The 20,000-nt window shown below is 37.4% G+C and overlaps 2 protein-coding genes across 3 annotated transcripts in view; one reads left to right on the top strand and one right to left on the bottom strand.

Annotated features, from left to right (window-relative positions):
• The window catches only part of LOC115223812 (MAP kinase-activated protein kinase 2), a 135,739-nt gene extending 125,971 nt beyond the window's left edge, over nt 1-9,768 (top strand). The window contains exons 7-10 of the mRNA XM_029794476.2: nt 1,715-1,839; nt 4,404-4,489; nt 6,226-6,306; nt 8,630-9,768. Coding sequence (XP_029650336.1) covers nt 1,715-1,839; nt 4,404-4,489; nt 6,226-6,306; nt 8,630-8,776 — 439 coding nt within the window. The 3' untranslated portion in view covers nt 8,777-9,768. The remainder of the gene's footprint in view (nt 1-1,714; nt 1,840-4,403; nt 4,490-6,225; nt 6,307-8,629) is intronic.
• Nucleotides 8,476-20,000, bottom strand: part of LOC115223976 (protein AMN1 homolog) — a 23,421-nt gene continuing 11,896 nt past the window's right edge. Inside the window, exons 5-8 of one of the 2 annotated variants that reach the window (XR_005003718.1) lie at nt 16,979-17,035; nt 14,634-14,745; nt 9,918-10,953; nt 8,476-9,881 (exon numbers count right to left, since the gene is read on the bottom strand). Coding sequence is in view for 1 of the 2 variants with exons in the window: in XM_029794740.2 (XP_029650600.1) it covers nt 10,889-10,953; nt 14,634-14,745; nt 16,979-17,035 (234 nt within the window). In the remaining variant the exon portion in view is untranslated. Of the gene's footprint in view, nt 10,954-14,633; nt 14,746-16,978; nt 17,036-20,000 lie in introns of both variants that reach the window. The other variant, XM_029794740.2, reaches the window with a different exon arrangement.

The following is a 20,000-nucleotide window of genomic DNA, read 5'->3' as shown; positions in this document are numbered from 1 at the left end:
GTAAAAGAGTACACTCTGTGAAGTAGTTGGCATTAGGAAGGGCATCCAGTTGTAGAAACTAAGTCAAAACAGATAACGAACCCTTTTGCATCCCCTGGCTGATCAAGCCATCTCCAACCCATGCCAGTATTAAATGTTCATGGTGATGATGATAGTGGAACAGTGGGATAATAAGAGTCTCTGTGGGATAGCAACAACCAGAATTCATGTCAAGGTGAACGGTGACACATTGACAGCCACAATAATCCAGGCGTAGGAGTGGCTGTGTGGTAAGTAGCTTGCTTACGAACCACATGGCTCTGGGTTCAGTCCCACTGCGTGGCACCTTGGGCAAGTGTCTTCTACTATAAGCCTCGGGCCAACCAAAGCCTTGTGATTGGATTTGGTAGACGGAAACTGAAAGAAGCCCGTCATATATATGTGACCACGTGTGTACCGTTGGCGATTTTTTTTTCCTCTGTCATTCCTTCTCCTATGTTTCCGATAAAGAGCTCCGCTCGAAACGTTAAACCCTCCTACTTTCCTGAGCGTCCAATAATACTATATTTGTTCCACGTCCTCACGTTTTTTTGTGCCTCTTGTTTGGATTAACTATATATATATATATATATATAATTAATCAATATAGGGTGGCAAGGAAAATTTTGTAGAATTTTATTGCCACCAGCGGCCCAGTGGGAAAAAATGAAATAGTCATAGACCATTTTTAAGTTCAACATTAACAATTAAGGAACGGCCATAATAGGCCATTCACCACTAGAAATAACAGCCAAAGCTTCTACCGCAAATAAAGATTATTCCGTAAACAGGAGAAAATTAAAAAAACATTTACCCTGTAATTTCTTGAATCGTCGCACTCGCGCCAAATTTATCGGCAGCAAATAAATATCAGCCGTCGATTCCATTACGGAATTAACCAAAAAATTCATAATTAATCAATATAGGGTGGCAAGGAAAATTTTGTAGAATTTTATTGCCACCAGCGGCCCAGTGGGAAAAAATGAAATAGTCATAGACCATTTTTAAGTTCAACATTAACAATTAAGGAACGGCCATAATAGGCCATTCACCCACTAGAAATAACAGCCAAAGCTTCTACCGCAAATAAAGATTAATTCCGTAAACAGGAGAAAATTAAAAAAACATTTACCCTGTAATTTCTTGAATCGTCGCACTCGCGCCAAATTTATTGGCAGCAAATAAATATCAGCCGTCGATTCCATTACGGAATTAACCAAAAAATTCATAATTAATCAATATAGGGTGGCAAGGAAAATTTTGTAGAATTTTATTGCCACCAGCGGCCCAGTGGGAAAAAATGAAATAGTCATAGACCATTTTTAAGTTCAACATTAACGGTAGAAGCTTTGGCTGTTATTTCTAGTGGGTGAATGGCCTATTATGGCCGTTCCTTAATTGTTAATTATATATATATATATATATATATATACATATATATATGTCTGTGTTTGTCCCCCCCCCCCAACATCGCTTCACAACCGATGCTGGTGTGTTTACAGCCCTGTAACTTAGCGGTTCGGCAAAAGAGACCGATAGAATAAGTACTAGGCTTGCTTACAAACAATAAGTCCTGAGGTCGATTTGCTCGACTAAAGGCGGTGCTGCAGCATGGCCGCAATCAAATGACTGAAACAAGTATAAAAGAGTAAAAAAAAAGAACCGTTAATAAATTCTGTTTCTTGTTTGTTCACAGGTTATGTGGTTACCCTCCATTCTATAGCAACCAAGGCTTAGCGATATCTCCAGGAATGAAGAAAAGAATTCGACGCGGCCAGTATGATTTTCCACCTCAGGAATGGTCCAAAGTCTCACAAGAAGGTAACGTTCAGATTTTGTCTGGTACCTAAAAGTACTTAACATTTTCTCATTGGTAAAATTAGGTTCTCCTTTAAAGGTGTCAGAACAGTCTTTCAACTGTATTCATGATAATAATATTTGACTACGGGTGAGGGCGCATGGCTTAGTGGTTAGGGCATTCAGCTCATGATCGTAAGGTTGTGAGTTCGATTCCCGGCGAGGCATTGTGTCCTTGAGCAAGACACTTTATTTCACGTTGCTCCAGTCCACTCAGCTGGCAAAAATGAGTTGTACTTGTATTTCAAAGGGTCAGCCTTGTCACTCTCTGTGTCATGCTGATTATCCCCGAGAACTACGTTAAGGGTACACGTGTCTGTGGAATGCTCAGCCATTTGCACGTTAATTTCACGAGCAAGCTGTTCCGTTGATCGTATCAGCTGGGACCCTCGTCGTCGTAACCGGCGGAGTCTTTTTTTTTAAGACTAAGGGAGACTACCTACAGTCGCCTTCTGCATGGAATATAACAGTCAAGTTAGTGTCTTCATACTTGATGTGGTGAAAGAATAACAAATTAATTAATTAATTAATAACGCTTTTGTAATGAGGAGAAAACCTTAGCCTACTGATAGATCATTAATTTAATATGATTTTCACAAGTAGGGGCAACAACTGTAGACATTTCAGTCTTGTTAGTCCTCATTAGAGAAGCACAACTTAATTATTAACAACTTTGTACATCTACATGTGTATGCTGTCAATCATCTGACAAGTATACAGAAACCGGATCTTTTCCGTTTGACCGGCAGTTTTTAACATAATTTCTAGGTAACTAAAAAATTTTAAACTTCGTATACTGGTAGAATGTGTTTATAAAACATCTTTTACTATTGGTTTTATTGAGAAAATTCTATAGTTTGTAAGATATTTGTTGTTTTTTTTTTTCAATTTCTGCAATTTCAATCAATCACTGACATCTATTGAGGTAAAAAACATTCTGTGCTGTATGAATATGTCCTTCATTTAAGAAACAGATTGAGTTTATTTACATTTGTGAAGAAAAAAAGATACCCTTCCCCCCACCCTTAACCCTAAAATAGATTGAAATGCAATAGATCAATACTAGGGTCATAATTATGGGTGACAATTTCATATGACACCGCTAGAAAAAACTGCCGTTCAAACCGAAAAGATCCCAGAAACATTCAGTGAAGAGGTTTAGTTAGACTAAAACACATCCAGAGTTGTTTCCCTTACTTGCCAAGGTCAAATTAGGTCAAATTGTGGCTCAAGGTCAGCAGTTTCAGGGAAGGGGCTAAGTTGATTACATCAACCCCAGTGTTCAACCAGTACTTGTTTTATCAACCCCCAAAATATTAAAGGCAAAGTCAACTTCAGCAGAATTTGAACTTAAAAAATGTAAAGACAGACGAAATACCGCTAAGAATTTTGTCTGGCATGTTAATTATTGTGAGCTCGTTGCCTTTTTAGATGTAATTAATCAAGTGCATTAGCATTATTGATTAGTGAGATTTCTTTTCCTTACTACATTAAATATGATTGCCTAAACTTGGCAGTTTTAAAATTATTAGTGACATAGAGTTTAACGTTATACTGTTAAATACCTTATTTATATATATACTAGCAGTATCGCACGGCGTTGCTCGGGTTTGTAAGGGAAATAACTATATAAGCATTTTTAGAGAGTTATAGCCAAAAAATAGCAAAAAAAATGCATTAAAAATGGAAAAAAAAACGATGGTAAATTTTTTTTTAAATCGTTGACTCATCGTAGACATTTTTAGAGAGTTACTTCCCTTATATTAAAAAAAATATGCACTAAAATGGAAAAAATGATGGTAAATTATTTTTTAAATCGTAGACTCATGCTAATACCCAGAAGGGCTCGATATGAATCACAACTATAAGATACCCACTTTTGGTTAAACTGCACCGCAAAATGTGGGAGTAAGGAATCTAAATCGTAGGAGACAGACACACAACCTTACTTTTATATATAAAGATTACATATCTGTAGATTTAACTGAAATCCATATCTATAGATTTAGCTCAGTTTCATCAATAGAATAACCAGTTTCTTGCTTGTGTTCTGATTTCCACTCAACTTTTATATTTGCCTGATTGGATTAGGTGTTGAAAAAATATTTCTTTATCTACTTTAGGATTGGTGTAACAGCTCATATTTTGTTGAGGCATCTCTTGTTGTCTTTAGAAAAGCATGTCACTTCACAGTACCTCACTTCTCTCAACCATTTAGAGAAATTTTCCATCCTATGTGTGTGTGATAGTATGCAGATCATTGATAGTATGCACATGTTGATGTACAAACGTAGAAGTAAATTGGACAATAAATGTAATACTATATGCCGGAGCCTCGTGGAGCTTTAGATGTTTTCGTTCAATAAACACTTACAACGCTCGGTCTGGGAATCGAAACTGCAATCCTATGACCGCTCTAACCACTAGGTCATTGCACCTCCACGTGTGTGTGTGTGTGCATGTATGTATGTACATACATTTTATATATATATATCTAATAATAAAACTTTTTCAAACTTTAATTTTAGCAAAAGACTTGATAAAGGGTTTGTTAAAAACCGATCCAGATGAAAGACTAACGATCCGTGATGTGATGTCTAATCCTTGGGTTGGGGTAAGTAACTTTTTTAAAATATCTTCCTAACTCTTAATAAAATTCCAGAGATTCTGCTGATCCATCATCATCATCAGCGTTATTGTCTATGCTTTTATATCTGTGTTTATGACCAGATGTCAGCTCTTTTATTTGCCCTTTAGACAGACAGAGACATAATGTATGTATTGTAAAAACTGGAACATACATAGTGCTTAAATTTACATCCATTACCAAAAATATAAATTACTTTCACAGGTGCAGGAGTGGCTGTGTGGTAAGTAGCTTGCTAACCAACCACATGGTTCGAGTTCAGTCCCACTGCGTGGCACTTTGGGCAAGTGTCTTTTACTATAGCCTCGGGCCGACCAAAGCCTTTTGAGTGGATTTGGTAGACGGAAACTGAAAGAAGCCTGTCATATATATGTATGTATATATATGTGTGTGTCTGTGTTTGTCCCCCTAGAATTGCTTGACAACCGATGCTGGTGTGTTCATGTCCCCGTTACTTAGCGGTTCGGCAAAAGAGACTGATAGAATAAGTACTAGGCTTACAAAGAATAAGTCCTGGGATCGATTTGCTTGACTAAAGGCGGTGCTCCAGCATGGCCACCAGTCAAATGACTGAAACAAGTAAAAGAGAGTAAAGTGTACCCACTTGAGGTAGTTTATTGGTAGCTTCTGGCAACATAATATTAATGAGGTGTTTGAATGATCTAATGTTTGGGATGTTGGCCATTTCAGTGAGTTTTCATCAGTGGCTGTGTTGTAGTCTCAGAAGACACTAGCTTTACTCATCCTAATTCCACGACAAAACAGGAATTGTGACAGATGAACCACTCATTCTCTAATCTTATATTATAAAAGAGAAGCTGGTTTCTGTCTGTCTGAAACAACATCTCTCTCTCTCTCTTTACTCTTTTACCTGTTTCAGTCATTTGACTGCGGCCATGCTGGAGCACCGCCTTTAGTCGAGCAAATCGACCCCAGGACTTATTCTTTGGAAGCCTAGTACTTAGGTGTCTTGCAAACAACTTGCACATGCAAGTGCTACCAGTCAAAAGCTCCGTATACCGGAAACCAGCAAGTGTATGGGGTCATCAGGAGAGAATGTGCGCCATTTCGGGGCCTACCTCTCGACGGTATCAATGCGCACCGGCCCCCCTCACTGATATGAGGCCCCATTTGCTAGATCAGCTGGTTATGAAAAACTCAATATCCTTCTAGCCATCGCCTCTTTTTAACCAAATCTTTTGCTGGTCAAGCGATGTTGGGTGGACAGACACACAAACATATACACGACGGGCTTTTTTCAGTTTCCGTCTACCAAATTCACTCACAAGGCTTTGGTCTGCCCGAGGCTATAGTAGAAGACACTTGCCTAAGGTGCCACCCAGTGGGAATGAACCCGGAACCATGTGGTTAGTAAACAAGGTACCTAACACACAGCCACTCCTGCGCCTATGTGTGTAAAGAGAGGGAAGAAGAGGAGGAGAAAAGTTGTTAGGAGAGAAATACAATGAGTGTGAGTGAGTGAGTGAGTGAGAGAGAGAGAGTTAGAGAGTTGTCTCCTTAGTAACTAACAAGTTTTGATTAAAAATGCTGGAATTTTAAGTGCAAATCTGTCAACACAACACAACGTAAACTTCAAAAAAGAAAAAAAGAATTTTGGAGGAAAAGATATCCTGTTTGAAAAGTTCTTTCAATGTGAGAATCTTGTAGAATGGTTAATATTTTAAATCTTTGTTTATTTTCAGAATGTTGTTGATGTTCCGCCAACTCCTCTTTTATCTATAATGAACCTCCAAGATGATGCCTCAGAATGGTACGATGTTCAGGTAAGGATTTTTTACTAATAAGTACCATACAGATTCCATTTTCGAATTTTGATATGTCAAACTGGCATATTTTCTTGCTTACTGTTCAGTTGTAGAATTTCAGAAGCATAAATTCTTTGAGACACACTACTAAGACCATTCTAGTTAATTACTCTGTGTAACAAAATTTTTATTTTTTAGTCTTTGGTTAGTAAGGTGTTATTTGCTTCTATCATCATCATCATTTAACGTCCGTTCTCCATGCTAGCATGGGTTGGATGGTTCGACCGGGGGATCTGGGAAGCCAGAAGGCTGCACCAGCCTCCAATTTTATCTGGCAATGTTTCTACAGCTGGATGCCCTTCCTAACGCCAACCACTCTGTGAGTGTAGTGGGTACTTTTTACGTGCCACTGGCACAGGTGCCAGGTGAGGCTGGTGCCTCAACAGGTCTTTGTGTCCAAGGGAGGAAAGGCATGCATAAGTGGGCTGGGCTCACTTGTCCTGCCTGGTCTTCTCACGTACAGCATATTTCCAAAGGTCTCGGTCGCCGGTCATTTCCTCAGTGAGGCCTAAAGTTCGAAGGTTGTGCTTCTATCTAGAAATCAAAGAAAATCACTACTATTCCCTTCAAACTTTGCTTTTCTGATTCAGACATCAATGTCTTGAAACTGACCTATTTTCCATTACATTTCAGACAGATTCAGCACTGAGTTGCTGAAGCAGAAATATCATTATAGCAAATATTCTGCTCAATACCACAGATTTGCTTGTCAGTTGCTTGACTGTTCCACTTGAGCATGTCTCTTAGTGGCTGACAATATGTGCATCTCAGATCATGAGCAGGAGTAGTGGGGGAGCATCATAGCCATGTGCTGAGAGGGATTGTTTGTGGTTTGAATAAACGTAAGGAAAGCAAAGTTTGAAGGAAATATTTACCATTTTTCATGCTTTCTAGGAATAAGTAAACAGGAAATAACAGTTGCTACTCAAAGACAAAGATTGTGTTACACAGTGAGCAGGAGTAGTGGGGGAGCATCATAGCCATGTGTTGAGAGGGATTCTTTGGGGTTTGAATAAATGTAAGGAAAGCAAAGTTTGAAGGAAATGTTAACCATTCTTCATGCTTTCTAGGAATAAGTAAACAGGAAATAACTGTTGCTAGTCAAAGACAAAGATTGTGTTACACAGTGTTATTAAGTCAATCAGGTTAATTTTTATTAGTCAACGATATGAAAATGATGCAGGAATTTTTACCCCTTTCTCAGGACCTCTGAAACTAGGAATAGGAAGGGAGGATGTCATCTTCTGGACAAAGCCCCCCCCCCAAGTTTGTAACAGAATGGACTCTGTCTCCAAGTAGATAAAATCAAGAACCAATCAATATCTATAAAGTTGAAATACAAAAAAGTTGTTTAATTTCTTGGTCGTCTCATTTTGGGATGGGGACGGTTTTTTGGGATGGGGCGGTAGATGGGGGTCGGATTGGCACCAAAATTTACACTGGGGGGTAAAAAGGGGTGCACAATGGTGTGAGAAGGGTTGCAAGTCACTCGGGGCTACCGTTTGGTTGCCGTGGTGAGGAATATGGGAAAGGCAAAGAAGACGAACAAAAGAAGAAAGGGAAAAGGAGACAACACGCACAAAACAACACCACTACCAAAACCCCGAGTGAAGCACAGGTCAAAATAGCTAGAGATATACAGGTGTGCAAATGAAGACACATACAATAGAAATACAAAATGGCTGACCATTAGTAAGGCGAGACACACAAATAAAAAAGCAAAGGACCACTGATGAGGTCACAGGAGTGTGACGAAAGAACTCTGGCCGAAATAAGATTAAGATTAATGTAAAAAAATAAACAACACTGAAGCAAAGTAACACCAAATATATAGTGTGTGTGTTTTTATTGGCTAAACTGGCAAAATGACCATTCTGAAATACAACAATATCTGTTTCAACACACGATTTCACATCAAGAATCTTGCAAAACAAATATATAAACGGAATAATTTTATATTATGTATCATTTTGATTAGGAGTAATTTTTCTATCTCATTATGTGCTGACTTAGCCTCTCATCGCTTTTGGGGGTCGATAAAATAAAGTAGGGGGTGGATGTAATCAACTCATCCCCTCCCAGCCTCATGCTAAAAGTAGAAAGATTTAGTTGGTATTTTTTTCTGTCTTCTGTTCTAGTCACATGACTTAAGTAACAGAATTTACCATTTCTCTTTAAAAATGTGCTGGATGAATTCAAGTCATTCAGCTGAAATATTTATACAAATTTTGTCTTCCTTATAAATGAAAAAAATTAAGATGATTGTTTTGTGTAATTACAGGAAGAGATGACTAACGCCCTCCAGAGTATGCGAGTAGACTACCATTATCATGTGAAGAACCCAAAAGATTCCAATAACAAACTGCTGCAAAAACGAATGAATAGACCGTATGGTAGCAACAAACCATTTATTAACTTAAGAAATTAGAAATTTAAAGAAAGGCCAATCAAAATATGAATTGTGACTGTTCCAAATTAGAGAGAAAATTCCCAGCTCAGAAATGTTTAGTTGAAGTCAAGCCTGAAAATGTTCGCAGCAGAATAAAAAATCCTTGAGAAGAAGAAACTGGATTTTAAACTTTTTTTTCGTCTTTAATTTGAAAGAAAAATTTTTTTTTATACTTTTGTAAGAATTTTTTGTTATATCGTAATCTTTTAATGGACAGATTACTTATTCTAGCTTGGACTGTGTATGTGCCGGAGCATATGTATATTTTATCAATACATCTTTTGTAGATTTTTAAAACAAGTATAAACTTAATTTTAAACACACATTTTATGAGCTTAGAATTAAATGTTAATGAATCGTCTAAATCTAAAATATAAGTGTTTAAAAATATTGTAGCAGAAAGTATTATTATTTTAACATACACAAAACCATTTCATTCAGAGCAGGACTTGACTCCAGTTTGAGATATATTTAGTATAAAACAAGAAGAAATTTCAAACAAATAACCACGTCTGAGCTTCAGAACCATGTGAAACGCAACTAAAATGTTTTTCTGCATTTCATTCGGGTATTGTGAGAATTTTTATGGAAGCTTGAATTTAAGGTCACTTGAAAATAATTATGAAATACAACGAACATATATTGGCAATACTTTACATGGCTGCAAGAGTCCTTCATATCGGTTAAACTGTGTTAAACAAGGTTAAGTGAATGCATTTCATCAACTACTGTCACTTAAGTTTTCTCTTTTATATTAATAGTTCAATGAAGGACCATGGGAAATGTTTATTTCTTTTCTTTTTATAATTTTAATTTTTTTTTTTTAATAATTTTATTCTTCATAAAAAAAGAAAAACAATTTAACCAACTTATCCAGACCCGAATTATTGCTCTCACCCCACCGAACACCATATCAAAAGCTTCGTTAGTTTTGTAAATAAAAGTAATTACTGGATACAGTGATGGGTTCACTGAATTGTTTATTGTTTTTTTTTAATCTCTCCAGACTCATAGACTACCTTCTTGCTTATCTTTCCCTCAGCTAACCTGTAGCTTCCTATCATTTTCTATCATCCTTTTCTCACTATTTCTCCCATCATACCCCTCTCTCTTTCATCACCCTTTCGCTCTGATTCTCTCTTCTATTTGCCGTCTTTGGCCACATTACCTTGAACAGCAACAACATAGACAAAAGCAGTCTGTTTAGTCGCTCCCAATATCCTCAGTAAACGAACAGAGACAATGTAGAGATGATAATAGATAATTAAATACACACCATCAGAAATATCAGCTAAATCAACGGGCTTCTTCCAGTTTCCATCAACCAAATCCATTCACAAGGCTTTGGTTGGTATGAGGCTATAGTAGAAGACACTTGTCCAAGGTGCCATGTAGTAGAACTGAACCATGTGGTTAGAAAGCAAGCTTTTTATCACACAGCCACACCTGTGCCTATATAGGTAGAAAAAAAAAATCTGTTTGAAATGGAAATATTGAAGATTAATCTTGCCACACCTGTGCCTATATAGGTAGAAAAAAAACTATTTGAAATGGAAATATTGAAGATTAACATTGTGGGGTAAGTATGAAAGGATGGATCTGGTCAGTTTGAACATAAAATTGGTAGAACATTTTGGTCAGATATGGCTAGTTTAAATTCCACATTAACGGAATAGTTCTGAGTAGGAATGGAAACCAGATCTTAGTTTGACAGAAACTGAAGTTTACACTCAAGTTTTAGAGAAGATAATAAAAACAACAATTTCTAAAAAAATTGAATATTTGATACATTCTGTGAAAATACTTTAAACAAGATCAGTTTTATTATTCAAAAAAAAAAAAAAAAAAAGAGAAATATGTGTGAGCAAACACATTATATATGCATAAAAAAAAATTTGTGTTCTTGTTTAAAACACATTTGAGCAAGTTTTTGTATAGGTGTGCAAATGCACATATTTGTGTAGGTGTGTTGATATTATTGAAAAATGTAGTTCACCATGAAAATATGAGATCCATGAAATTCCTGAACTGTGAAGGCCAAAGTAAATGAATTGCTGTCGGAGACACTTGTGTTGGGTGACTTGTTCTGCTTCAGATAGGAATGGTCCAACCAATCTGTTTTAATGTGTTGTTAGAATATCTACTGTAATTAACATCTGAAGAATTGAAAAATGGTAAAAATGAAATACATCAGGTCATGGTATACAACGAAATAGAGAGTTACATTTCTGAACTCTGTTCATATTTCTTCAATATACAAAAGCCTACAGTTTAAAGTTACTGTTACTATAGCATACCATATGATGATCATAAGAATATTGATGTCTTCAACTCTTTTGTGTTCGCATTATTCTGCCAAAATTAATGCTTCTTCATCTACATCATCATCCCTCTCTCTCTTTCGGTGAGGCACTGAACAGCTATACACACACGGCAGTAACTTCCGCCTACCGAATTCAATCACAAAGCTTCAGTCGGCTTGGGGCTATAGTGGAAGACACCTACCCAAAGTGCCACGCATGTAGCTAGGAAGCAAGCTCCCTAACCACACAGCCATGCCCACTTTTGAATTAATCATGCATTATCTTGTAGCTATGAGATTTTGATGAGGAAGCTGTTAATTTTTAAAACGATATTGTAGGGTTGGTGTGAGAGACCAGATAGGGTTAGTTTGAACATAAAACAGAATATTTTTGGCCAGTTTAGATGCTAAAGGGTTAAATATTCAGAAAAACAACATATCTTACTTGACCCTTACAACTACAGTCATTACTAGTAAATGGTGTGCATCAGTTGGTAGCATGTACTATGGATTCACAAATAGTTTTAGGTACCCATGTAGCCCTCTCAGCCCTCCAACCCAACAGAGCATCCAAGAAATGAGAAAGGGTAGCACTAGTACTCTGTAGATACTCATTTCAACTAGAGCAGTGCTTCATCATCGTTTAACATCAGCTTTCCATGCTGGCATGGGTTGGACAGTTTGACATGGAGTTGGCCAGGCTCCAGTTGTCTTTGTGGCATGGTTTCTATGGCTGGATGCCCTTCCTAATGCCAACCAACCGATGCTGGAGTGTTTACGTCCCCGTAACTTAGCAATTCAGCAAAAGGAGACCGATAGAATAAGTACTAGGCTTACAAAGAATAAGTCCTGGGGTCGATTTGCTCGACTAAAGGTGGTGCTCCTGGTGTGTTTGCGTCCCCATAACTTAGCAGTTCGGCAAAAAGAGACTGATAGAATAAGTACTAGGCTTACAAAGAACAAGTCCTGGGGTCGATTTGCTCGACTAGTTAAGTTAAGTTAATTTTTTGGCTCAAAAAGCAAAAAGCAAGGCCATGTAGGGGGACATGGAGTTATGTACAGGGGTGTTCATGCAAAAAGTTCAGGCCATTTCTGGTCAAGAGAGACTTTGAACCAAGCGGTCGTCGACTAAAGGCGGTGCTCCAGCGTAGCCACAGTCAAATGACTGAAACAAGTAAAAGAGTGAAAGAAAATACTACTGTGGATCTCCAGTATACTATGTTGTTAGCAGAGTGTGCTGGGTGCTTTCATGTGCCACCAGCACAAGTGTGTATAAGCAACACCAATACAAGTGCCTTTTATGTGGCACCAGCACCCGAAAGGACAAACCTGTATGTATGGAACACAGCGATTTCACTTAGCTTGTATAGCAAATCACCACATCTCCCGATTCCTTGTCATTTCCTTAGTGAGGCCCAGTGTCCAAAGACACTTTCTCGCCGATGAAGTGGTGAGAAAGGATCTTCAGACACTGTCTTCCTGGGTCAACCCCTTCCACAAGTACCCTTCACAGTTAGAGCTTGGCACTTTTTTATGCAGCTGTCCTCATCCACATGCATCACATGACCAATCCAGCACACCCTTCTAATGCCTCTTATACCCAATTTTCCCCTTAAATCATTTACACCCTTGCTTAATCATTTTGTTTTCATCTGTGCACCCCCTTTGATTACCATTTTATTCTGGTGGACCCCTATATTTATTTGATGTTTAAAAACTAGTTTTATACATCTTTCAAAATTCCTATTTTGTTGTTCACCCATTCACTTGTGTAGGTTGAATTACATAATATGTAAGAGAAAAGAAACCTAGGTGTTTCTTGCAATTGATACATGTAAATCAAAACTTTATATGGATAGAGGCACAAGAGTGGCTATGTGGTAAGTAGCTTGCTTACCAACCACATGGTTCCAGGTTTAGTCCCACTGCGTGGCACCTTGGGCAAGTGTCTTCTACAGTAGCCTTGGGCTGACCAAAGCCTTGTGAGTGGATTTGGTAGACGGAAACTGAAAGAAGCCCATCGTATATATATATATATATATATATATATATATATATAATATATATATATGTTTACTAAATTCTTCATTATTTTCAAAATTAATTGAAGACAGAGCATCTCAACAGAAATATGGTAACAAAAGGGTTAAGATGGATGAACAATGGTCAAATTCTTCCTAATTAACTTTTGTTTCAATAAATCCTGAGAAATTTTAAAACTGAACACCCTTTCAAAGCTGAGTAATTAAATGCAGGGAAAATGGAAGATTAGAAATTGAAAATGATGTTAACCTTACGTTACTGTATTAATTTTGAGATGCTCTGTGTTTCTTTCAATTACTTTAACCCTTTAGCATTTAAACCGGCCATATCCGGCCAAAAGTATTCTGCCTGTTTTATGTTCAAACTGACCAGATCTGGTCTCTCACACCAACCCTACAATATCGTTTTAAAAATTAACAGCTACCTCATCAAAATCTCATAGCTACAAGATAATGCATGATTAGTTCAAAACAATGTGGATGAAAAAGTATTAATTTTGGCAGAATAATGCGAACACCAAAGGGTTAAATATAACAAACAATTTAGTAAAACAACTTAGTCATCGTTCAGCTTCGTGTTAGGAACATAAATTGTGACTAAGGTTTGGTGGAAGATTTTAATTCAAAACTTATGCAAACAAGACATTTGTACTACAGAGCCACAGCCAGTTTCAGCCGGTTTGGTAACGAAAGGGTTAATAAGATCTTTAGAATTATACCTTTAAACACAAGAAAAACTATGACCCCCAAAAGAAACAAGGTGATCTCTACATAGTAGCCTCACTTGCAAAAAATAGCAGCCCTCCCTGAGATCGAACCTGTCATCTTGTAACAAATAACCGAAACCTTTGGCGATATGCTGTCATCATCATCATCATTTAATGTTCGTTTTCCGCGCTAGCACGGGTTGGACGGTTCGACCGGGGTCTGGGAAGCCAGGGGCTGCTCCAGGCTCCAGTCTGATCTGGCAGAGTTTCTATGGCTGGATGCCCTTCCTAACGCCAACCACTCCGTGAGTGTAGTGGGTGCTTGAGAAAACTCATCAAGCAAAGTGAAATCATAGTTGTGACTGATGCGGGTGTCACATAACTGGCATCTGTGCCAGTGGCATGTAAAAAGCATTCATTACATTCTTGGAGTGGTTGCTGTTAGGAAGGGCATCCAGCTGTAGAAACCATACCAAATCAGACTGGAATCAGTGCAGCTCTCCAGCTTAACCAGTTTCAGTCAAACCATCTAACCCATGCCAGTATGGAAAGCAGACACTAAATGATGATGACGATGATCATGATCTTAAAAAGGGGAAAGATACACTGGATGATATAGATCTACATGTAGATTCTAAAGAAAAGACAAGTTGGTCATGGCAGGAATGTATTTTAATCATAAGTCAATTCAATTTACCTGGGGCTAAACAACTACAACTGTTGGCTTCTTAACAACCTACAAATATATTGGAGAGAAAAACAGTAGCAAATGGAGATGTATTTACCTTGGATGTTGGGGCAGCCACTGAAGTTAACAATTGTTAACTTGGGGCAGAATTTTAGTACAAGTTCTACTGATTTGTTAGATATCTTTTCAATATTCCGAAGGACCATCTCCTGAAATGAAAATGTATAGTTGTTTGAAGGTTGCAGAATTGGTTTGTGACTCTCCCAACATCTCTCTCTCTCTCTGTCACACTCACTCTCCAATAAAACAGTTAATAATATTTATAGTTCTTAAGATGGTGAGCTGGTAGAATTGTTAGAGCATTGAGCAAAATGCTTAGCAGCATTTTGTCCATCGCTATGCTCTGAGTTCAAATTCTGCCAAGGTTGACTTTGCCTTTCATCCTTTCAAGGTGAATAAAATGAACACCGGTTGAGCACTGGGGTTGATGTAATTGACTTACCCACTCCCCTGAAATTGCTGGCCTTGTGCCAAAATACATTACCAAAGAATGTAGGTACAATGAGATAGTAGGAGTGTGTGTGACAGGATAGTTATGCTTAGACATGTCTTCAAAAATACAACTTCAACATTTATCTCTGCCTATGCTGTCAAACTGTCCAACCCATATTGGCATAGTTAGTTTGGATGGTTTGACATGTAACTGGCCAGCCAGAGAGTTGCCCAGGAACTAATTGTCTGTTGCAGCATTGTTTCTACAGTTGGATGGCCTTCCTACCACCAACCACTTCACAGAGTGTGCCGTGTGCTCTTAATGTGGCAGTGGTTTGTAACATGGCACTGGAACAAGTGCTTTTTATGTGGCGCAAGCATGAGTACTTTTATACATGGTGATGGCACTAGTCCCTTTTATGTAACACCAAGTAAAAAGCGCCTATTCCAGAGCCACATAAAAAGAAAAAGCACATTCTGTAAAGTGGTTGGCATTAGCAAGGGTATCCAGCCATAAAAACCATACCCAAACTGACGGTAAAGCATGGTACAGTCCTCTGGCTTACCAGCTCCTGTCAAACCATCCACCCATGCCAGCATGGAGAACAGACATTAAGGATGATGATGATGCTCCTCAACTGAGATAAGCAGATGAACAAAAGGACTGGGATCTTTTCGCTTTGACCGGCAGATTTTAAAAATAATTTCCACGTAACTAAACACTTTTAAACTTCATATTGATTGATTGATTGATTGATTCTAGTTTCAGCTCACAAGCTGTGGCCATGCTGGGGCACCGCCATATACTGGTAGGTGTTTATAAAACATCTTTTTCTCTTGGCTTTCTTGAGAAAATTCTTTAGTTTGTAAGATATTTTCTTAAATTTCGGCAATTTCAACCAATCAATGATGTCTATTGAAGTGAAAACATTCTCTGCCGTAAAATTTTCTGGCGGTCTCATATGAAAATGTCCCTTGTTTAAGAAACAGATTGGGTTTATTTACATTTCTGAAGAAAAAAAGATACCCTTCCCCCCACCCCTAACCCTAAAACAGATTGAAATGCAATAGATCGATACTAGGGTCATAATTATGGGTGACATTTTCACATGACACCGCCAGAAATTATTTTAAAAATCTGCCAGTCAAAGCGAAAGGATCCAAGGACTGATTTAATGAGGCCCTTTTGCAGATTACATTGATGACAAATGAACTTATCTTTGTGGCACATGACACACACAACACCACACACACACACATATATATATATGTTAATTTAAGTTCACAAAAAAATAAATAGCCATCTTTATTTATGCAGCGGACATAAAAAATACTAAAATTAAAAGAAGCAAATTTTAAAAATATTCTACTATTGCGCATTTTATTTTCAGTAGTTAAATTAAAATCTTAGCCATTGATAAGTCTTCAAGCTTATTCCTTTACTGCCCACAAGGGGCTACACACAGAGGGGACGAACTAGGACAAACGGATTAAGACAGACAAACCGATTAAGTCGATTATATTGACCCCAGTGTGTAACTGGTACTTAATTTATCGACCCCGAAAGGATGAAAGGCAAAGTTGACCGCGGCGGAATTTGAACTCAGAACATAAAGACAGACGGAATACCTATTTCTTTACTACCCACAAGGGGCTAAACGCAGAGAGGACAAACAAGGACAGACATAGGTATTAAGTCAATTATATCGACCCCAGTGCGTAACTGGTACTTAATTTATTGACCCCGAAAGGATGAAAGGCAAAGTCGACCTCGGCGGAATTTGAACTCAGAACATAAAGACAGACGAAATACCGCTAAGCATTTTGCCCGGCGTGCTAACGATTCTGCCAGCTCACCGCCTTAAAGTCTTCAAGCTGTTGTTAAATAATACCTTAAAGATTACTTGTGTAAATGGTAATATGAATTGAGATATAAAAATCTGAACTCACCTCAAGTGTGTTATGACAACAACCTGCAACCAGGGAAGCAATCCCAGCGTCAGTGATCTAAAATGAAATTGGCAATAAAGACATGGATTAAATGACTGTACCAGGGGAAAAAAAGTCTTAATTATACATACCGTTAACTATAATACAAATACTAAATATGAGGAAGATTTATTGCAACTGATAAATCAGTGCTATCATATGTTAGTGAAACATGTACACTGACAAAGAAATTAGCAAACGGGCTAAATGGAAATGTGAAAACAGGCTGACTGGAAATGTGAAACGGGCTGACTGGAAATGTGAAACGGGCTGACTGGAAATGTGAAACGGGCTGACTGGAAATGTGAAACGGGCTTACTGGAAATGTGAAACGGGCTGACTGGAAATGTGAAACGGGCTGACTGGAAATGTGAAATGGGCTGACTGGAAATGTGAAACGGGCTGACTGGAAATGTGAAACGGGCTGACTGGAAATGTGAAATGGCAGCAACATATGACATATGGAGACCTCAGGCAAAGATGGTTGTGACTATCTGGTCATTGCAAGCACCACCCTGAGATGGAGGCATCCAAATTAGTCTTGTGGAACCTACTTCATGGTGATGTAAGAAGGGGAAAACATCAACACACATTTACAACTTGATTACAGACACTGGCCTGGAATGTATCCAGGGCCTTGGGCAGTGATGTTGGGATCTTTTCCTTTTGAACGGCAGTTTTCAACACAATTTCTAGTTAACTAAACACTTTTAAACTTCGTATACTGGTAGAATGTGTCAAAATAAAACATTTTTTTCTCTTGGCTTTCTTGAGAAATTTGTAAGTTTAACGTAGTTTAATTTTTCGAATTTTAACCAATCGATGGCCTCTATTTAGCTAAAATCATTTGCTGCGTCTAAAACTGAGACAACATCCTGTCACTGTTATGTTTACGTTCGGAAAGCATGTGTATAAAATTATAGAATTATTTTGTTTGTTAATTGTTTAAATTATTTTCCATTGCTTTCGTTTTAGCCTTTCGTTTTTTTCTTTCTTAAGCAATGGAAAATATCTCAAAACAAAAACAAAATGAATAATTTTAGACACACACGTAACAAATAAATTAATTTAACAATTAAGAAAAAAACCCCGAAAGGCTAAAATTTAGGGTTAGGGTTAGTGTTAGGGTTGGGGTTGGGGTTAGTGTCAGTGAGAGGATGTTGTCTCAGTTTTAGACGCAGCAAATGATTTTAGCTAAATAGAGGCCATCGATTGGTTAAAATTCAAAAAATTAAACTACGTTAAACTTACAAATTTCTCAAGAAAGCCAAGAGAAAAAAATGTTTTATTTTGACACATTCTACCAGTATACGAAGTTTAAAAGTGTTTAGTTAACTAGAAATTGTGTTGAAAACTGCCGTTCAAAAGGAAAAGATCCTGATGTTGGTGTGGGAGGTGGAATTTGTTGCTGCAGCCTGGGTTGGAATCTGGCCATAATAATGAGGAAAGTTTATGTACTGGATGAATTTCCTATTATATATTACACAAACTTGAAACACGTACTAAATGATTTCAAAATATCACTATTTGGTTTGACTTCATTATTACTACACACACACACACACATATATATATATATAAATCTCTCTATATATAAACGGCAGTTTGTCTGTGTGTCTGTCAGGTTGTACCCTCACCCTGACCACGGCTTTCAACCGATTCTGATGAAACTTGACACACACATAGCCCAATGTCATAATTCAAAACTAACGCAGCGAAAATTTTGAAAAGTTCCCCCAGTTCTGAAAAAAAATCAATAAATTCGACATGGGGGTCGAGAATTAGAAACACAAACCACAAACTGTCTAGGGGACGCAACTCGACCCTTTTAACTCTCAAAAAAAATTTACCATAATTTTTTTTCCATTTTTTTGCTATTTTTTGGCTATAACTCTCTAAAAATGCTTTATAGTTATTTCCCTTACAAACCCGAGCAACGCCGGGCGATACTGCTAGTAGTCTATACAATGCATACATATATTAACTATATGTGTGTGTACGTACATATAGGTAAAAATTAAAAAATAGTAACAGCACAGAAGTATTCTTTTACTGGTTTTAGTCATATAAAGGATTTTAGTTGGAGAAATTGACCAAAGGACTTATTCTTTGTAAGCTTAGTGGTTTGGTAAAAGCTACGATAAATACTAAGTTATGGGGACATAAACACACCAGCATTGGTTGTCAAGTGATGGCAGGGGGACAAACACAGACATACACACACATAAATAGATACATATGTGTATATATATATATATATATATATATAAATAAACAACTTACAAACAAGGGCAAAAGAAAAAATTTCTAATGCCAAATATGCTGAAACTAGACATCGTCCATAACCATATAATTCATCACTATAAGTACATGTCTCGATGGGTATTAGTAAGTATTCCATTTATTCCTTTGCTGCATTTATCACTGATGAAGAGAAGATTCTTATGGACTAACTCTGAAATTGGGTCTGATGTGGTAATAACGGAATTTTTTAGAAATTTCTGTCGGCTTTCTTCAAGACATGTACTTATAGTGATGAATTATATGGTTATGGACGATGTTACGGTATATTTGGCATTAGGAATTTTTTTATTTTGCCCTTGTTTATAAGTTTAACCTTTAAAGGTATTTTTTAATATGTTGGCCATTGATTAAATTTTATTTTGGAAAAAATTTTATCCTATATTAGATGCATATATATATATTCACACACACACACGACAGGCTTCTTTCAGTTTCTGTCTACCAAACCCACTCACAAGGCTTTGGTTGGCCCAAGGTTATAGTAGAAGGCACTTGTCCAAGATGCAACACAGTGGGACTGAACTTGGAACCATATGGTTGAGAGGCAAGTTTCTTACCACACAGCCACACCTGAATGGCTGCATGTTTAAAGATTTTTAAAACTATTTACCCCTTTAGCTAGACAGGATAAGTATTTTTATATTTGTTACATTCAGTGACTTTTATAAAATATTACCAG

This window comes from Octopus sinensis, linkage group LG24 (assembly GCF_006345805.1).
Source record: "Octopus sinensis linkage group LG24, ASM634580v1, whole genome shotgun sequence".
Taxonomy (NCBI): domain Eukaryota; kingdom Metazoa; phylum Mollusca; class Cephalopoda; order Octopoda; family Octopodidae; genus Octopus; species Octopus sinensis.
This window is presented reverse-complemented; position numbering and strand designations above follow the sequence as displayed.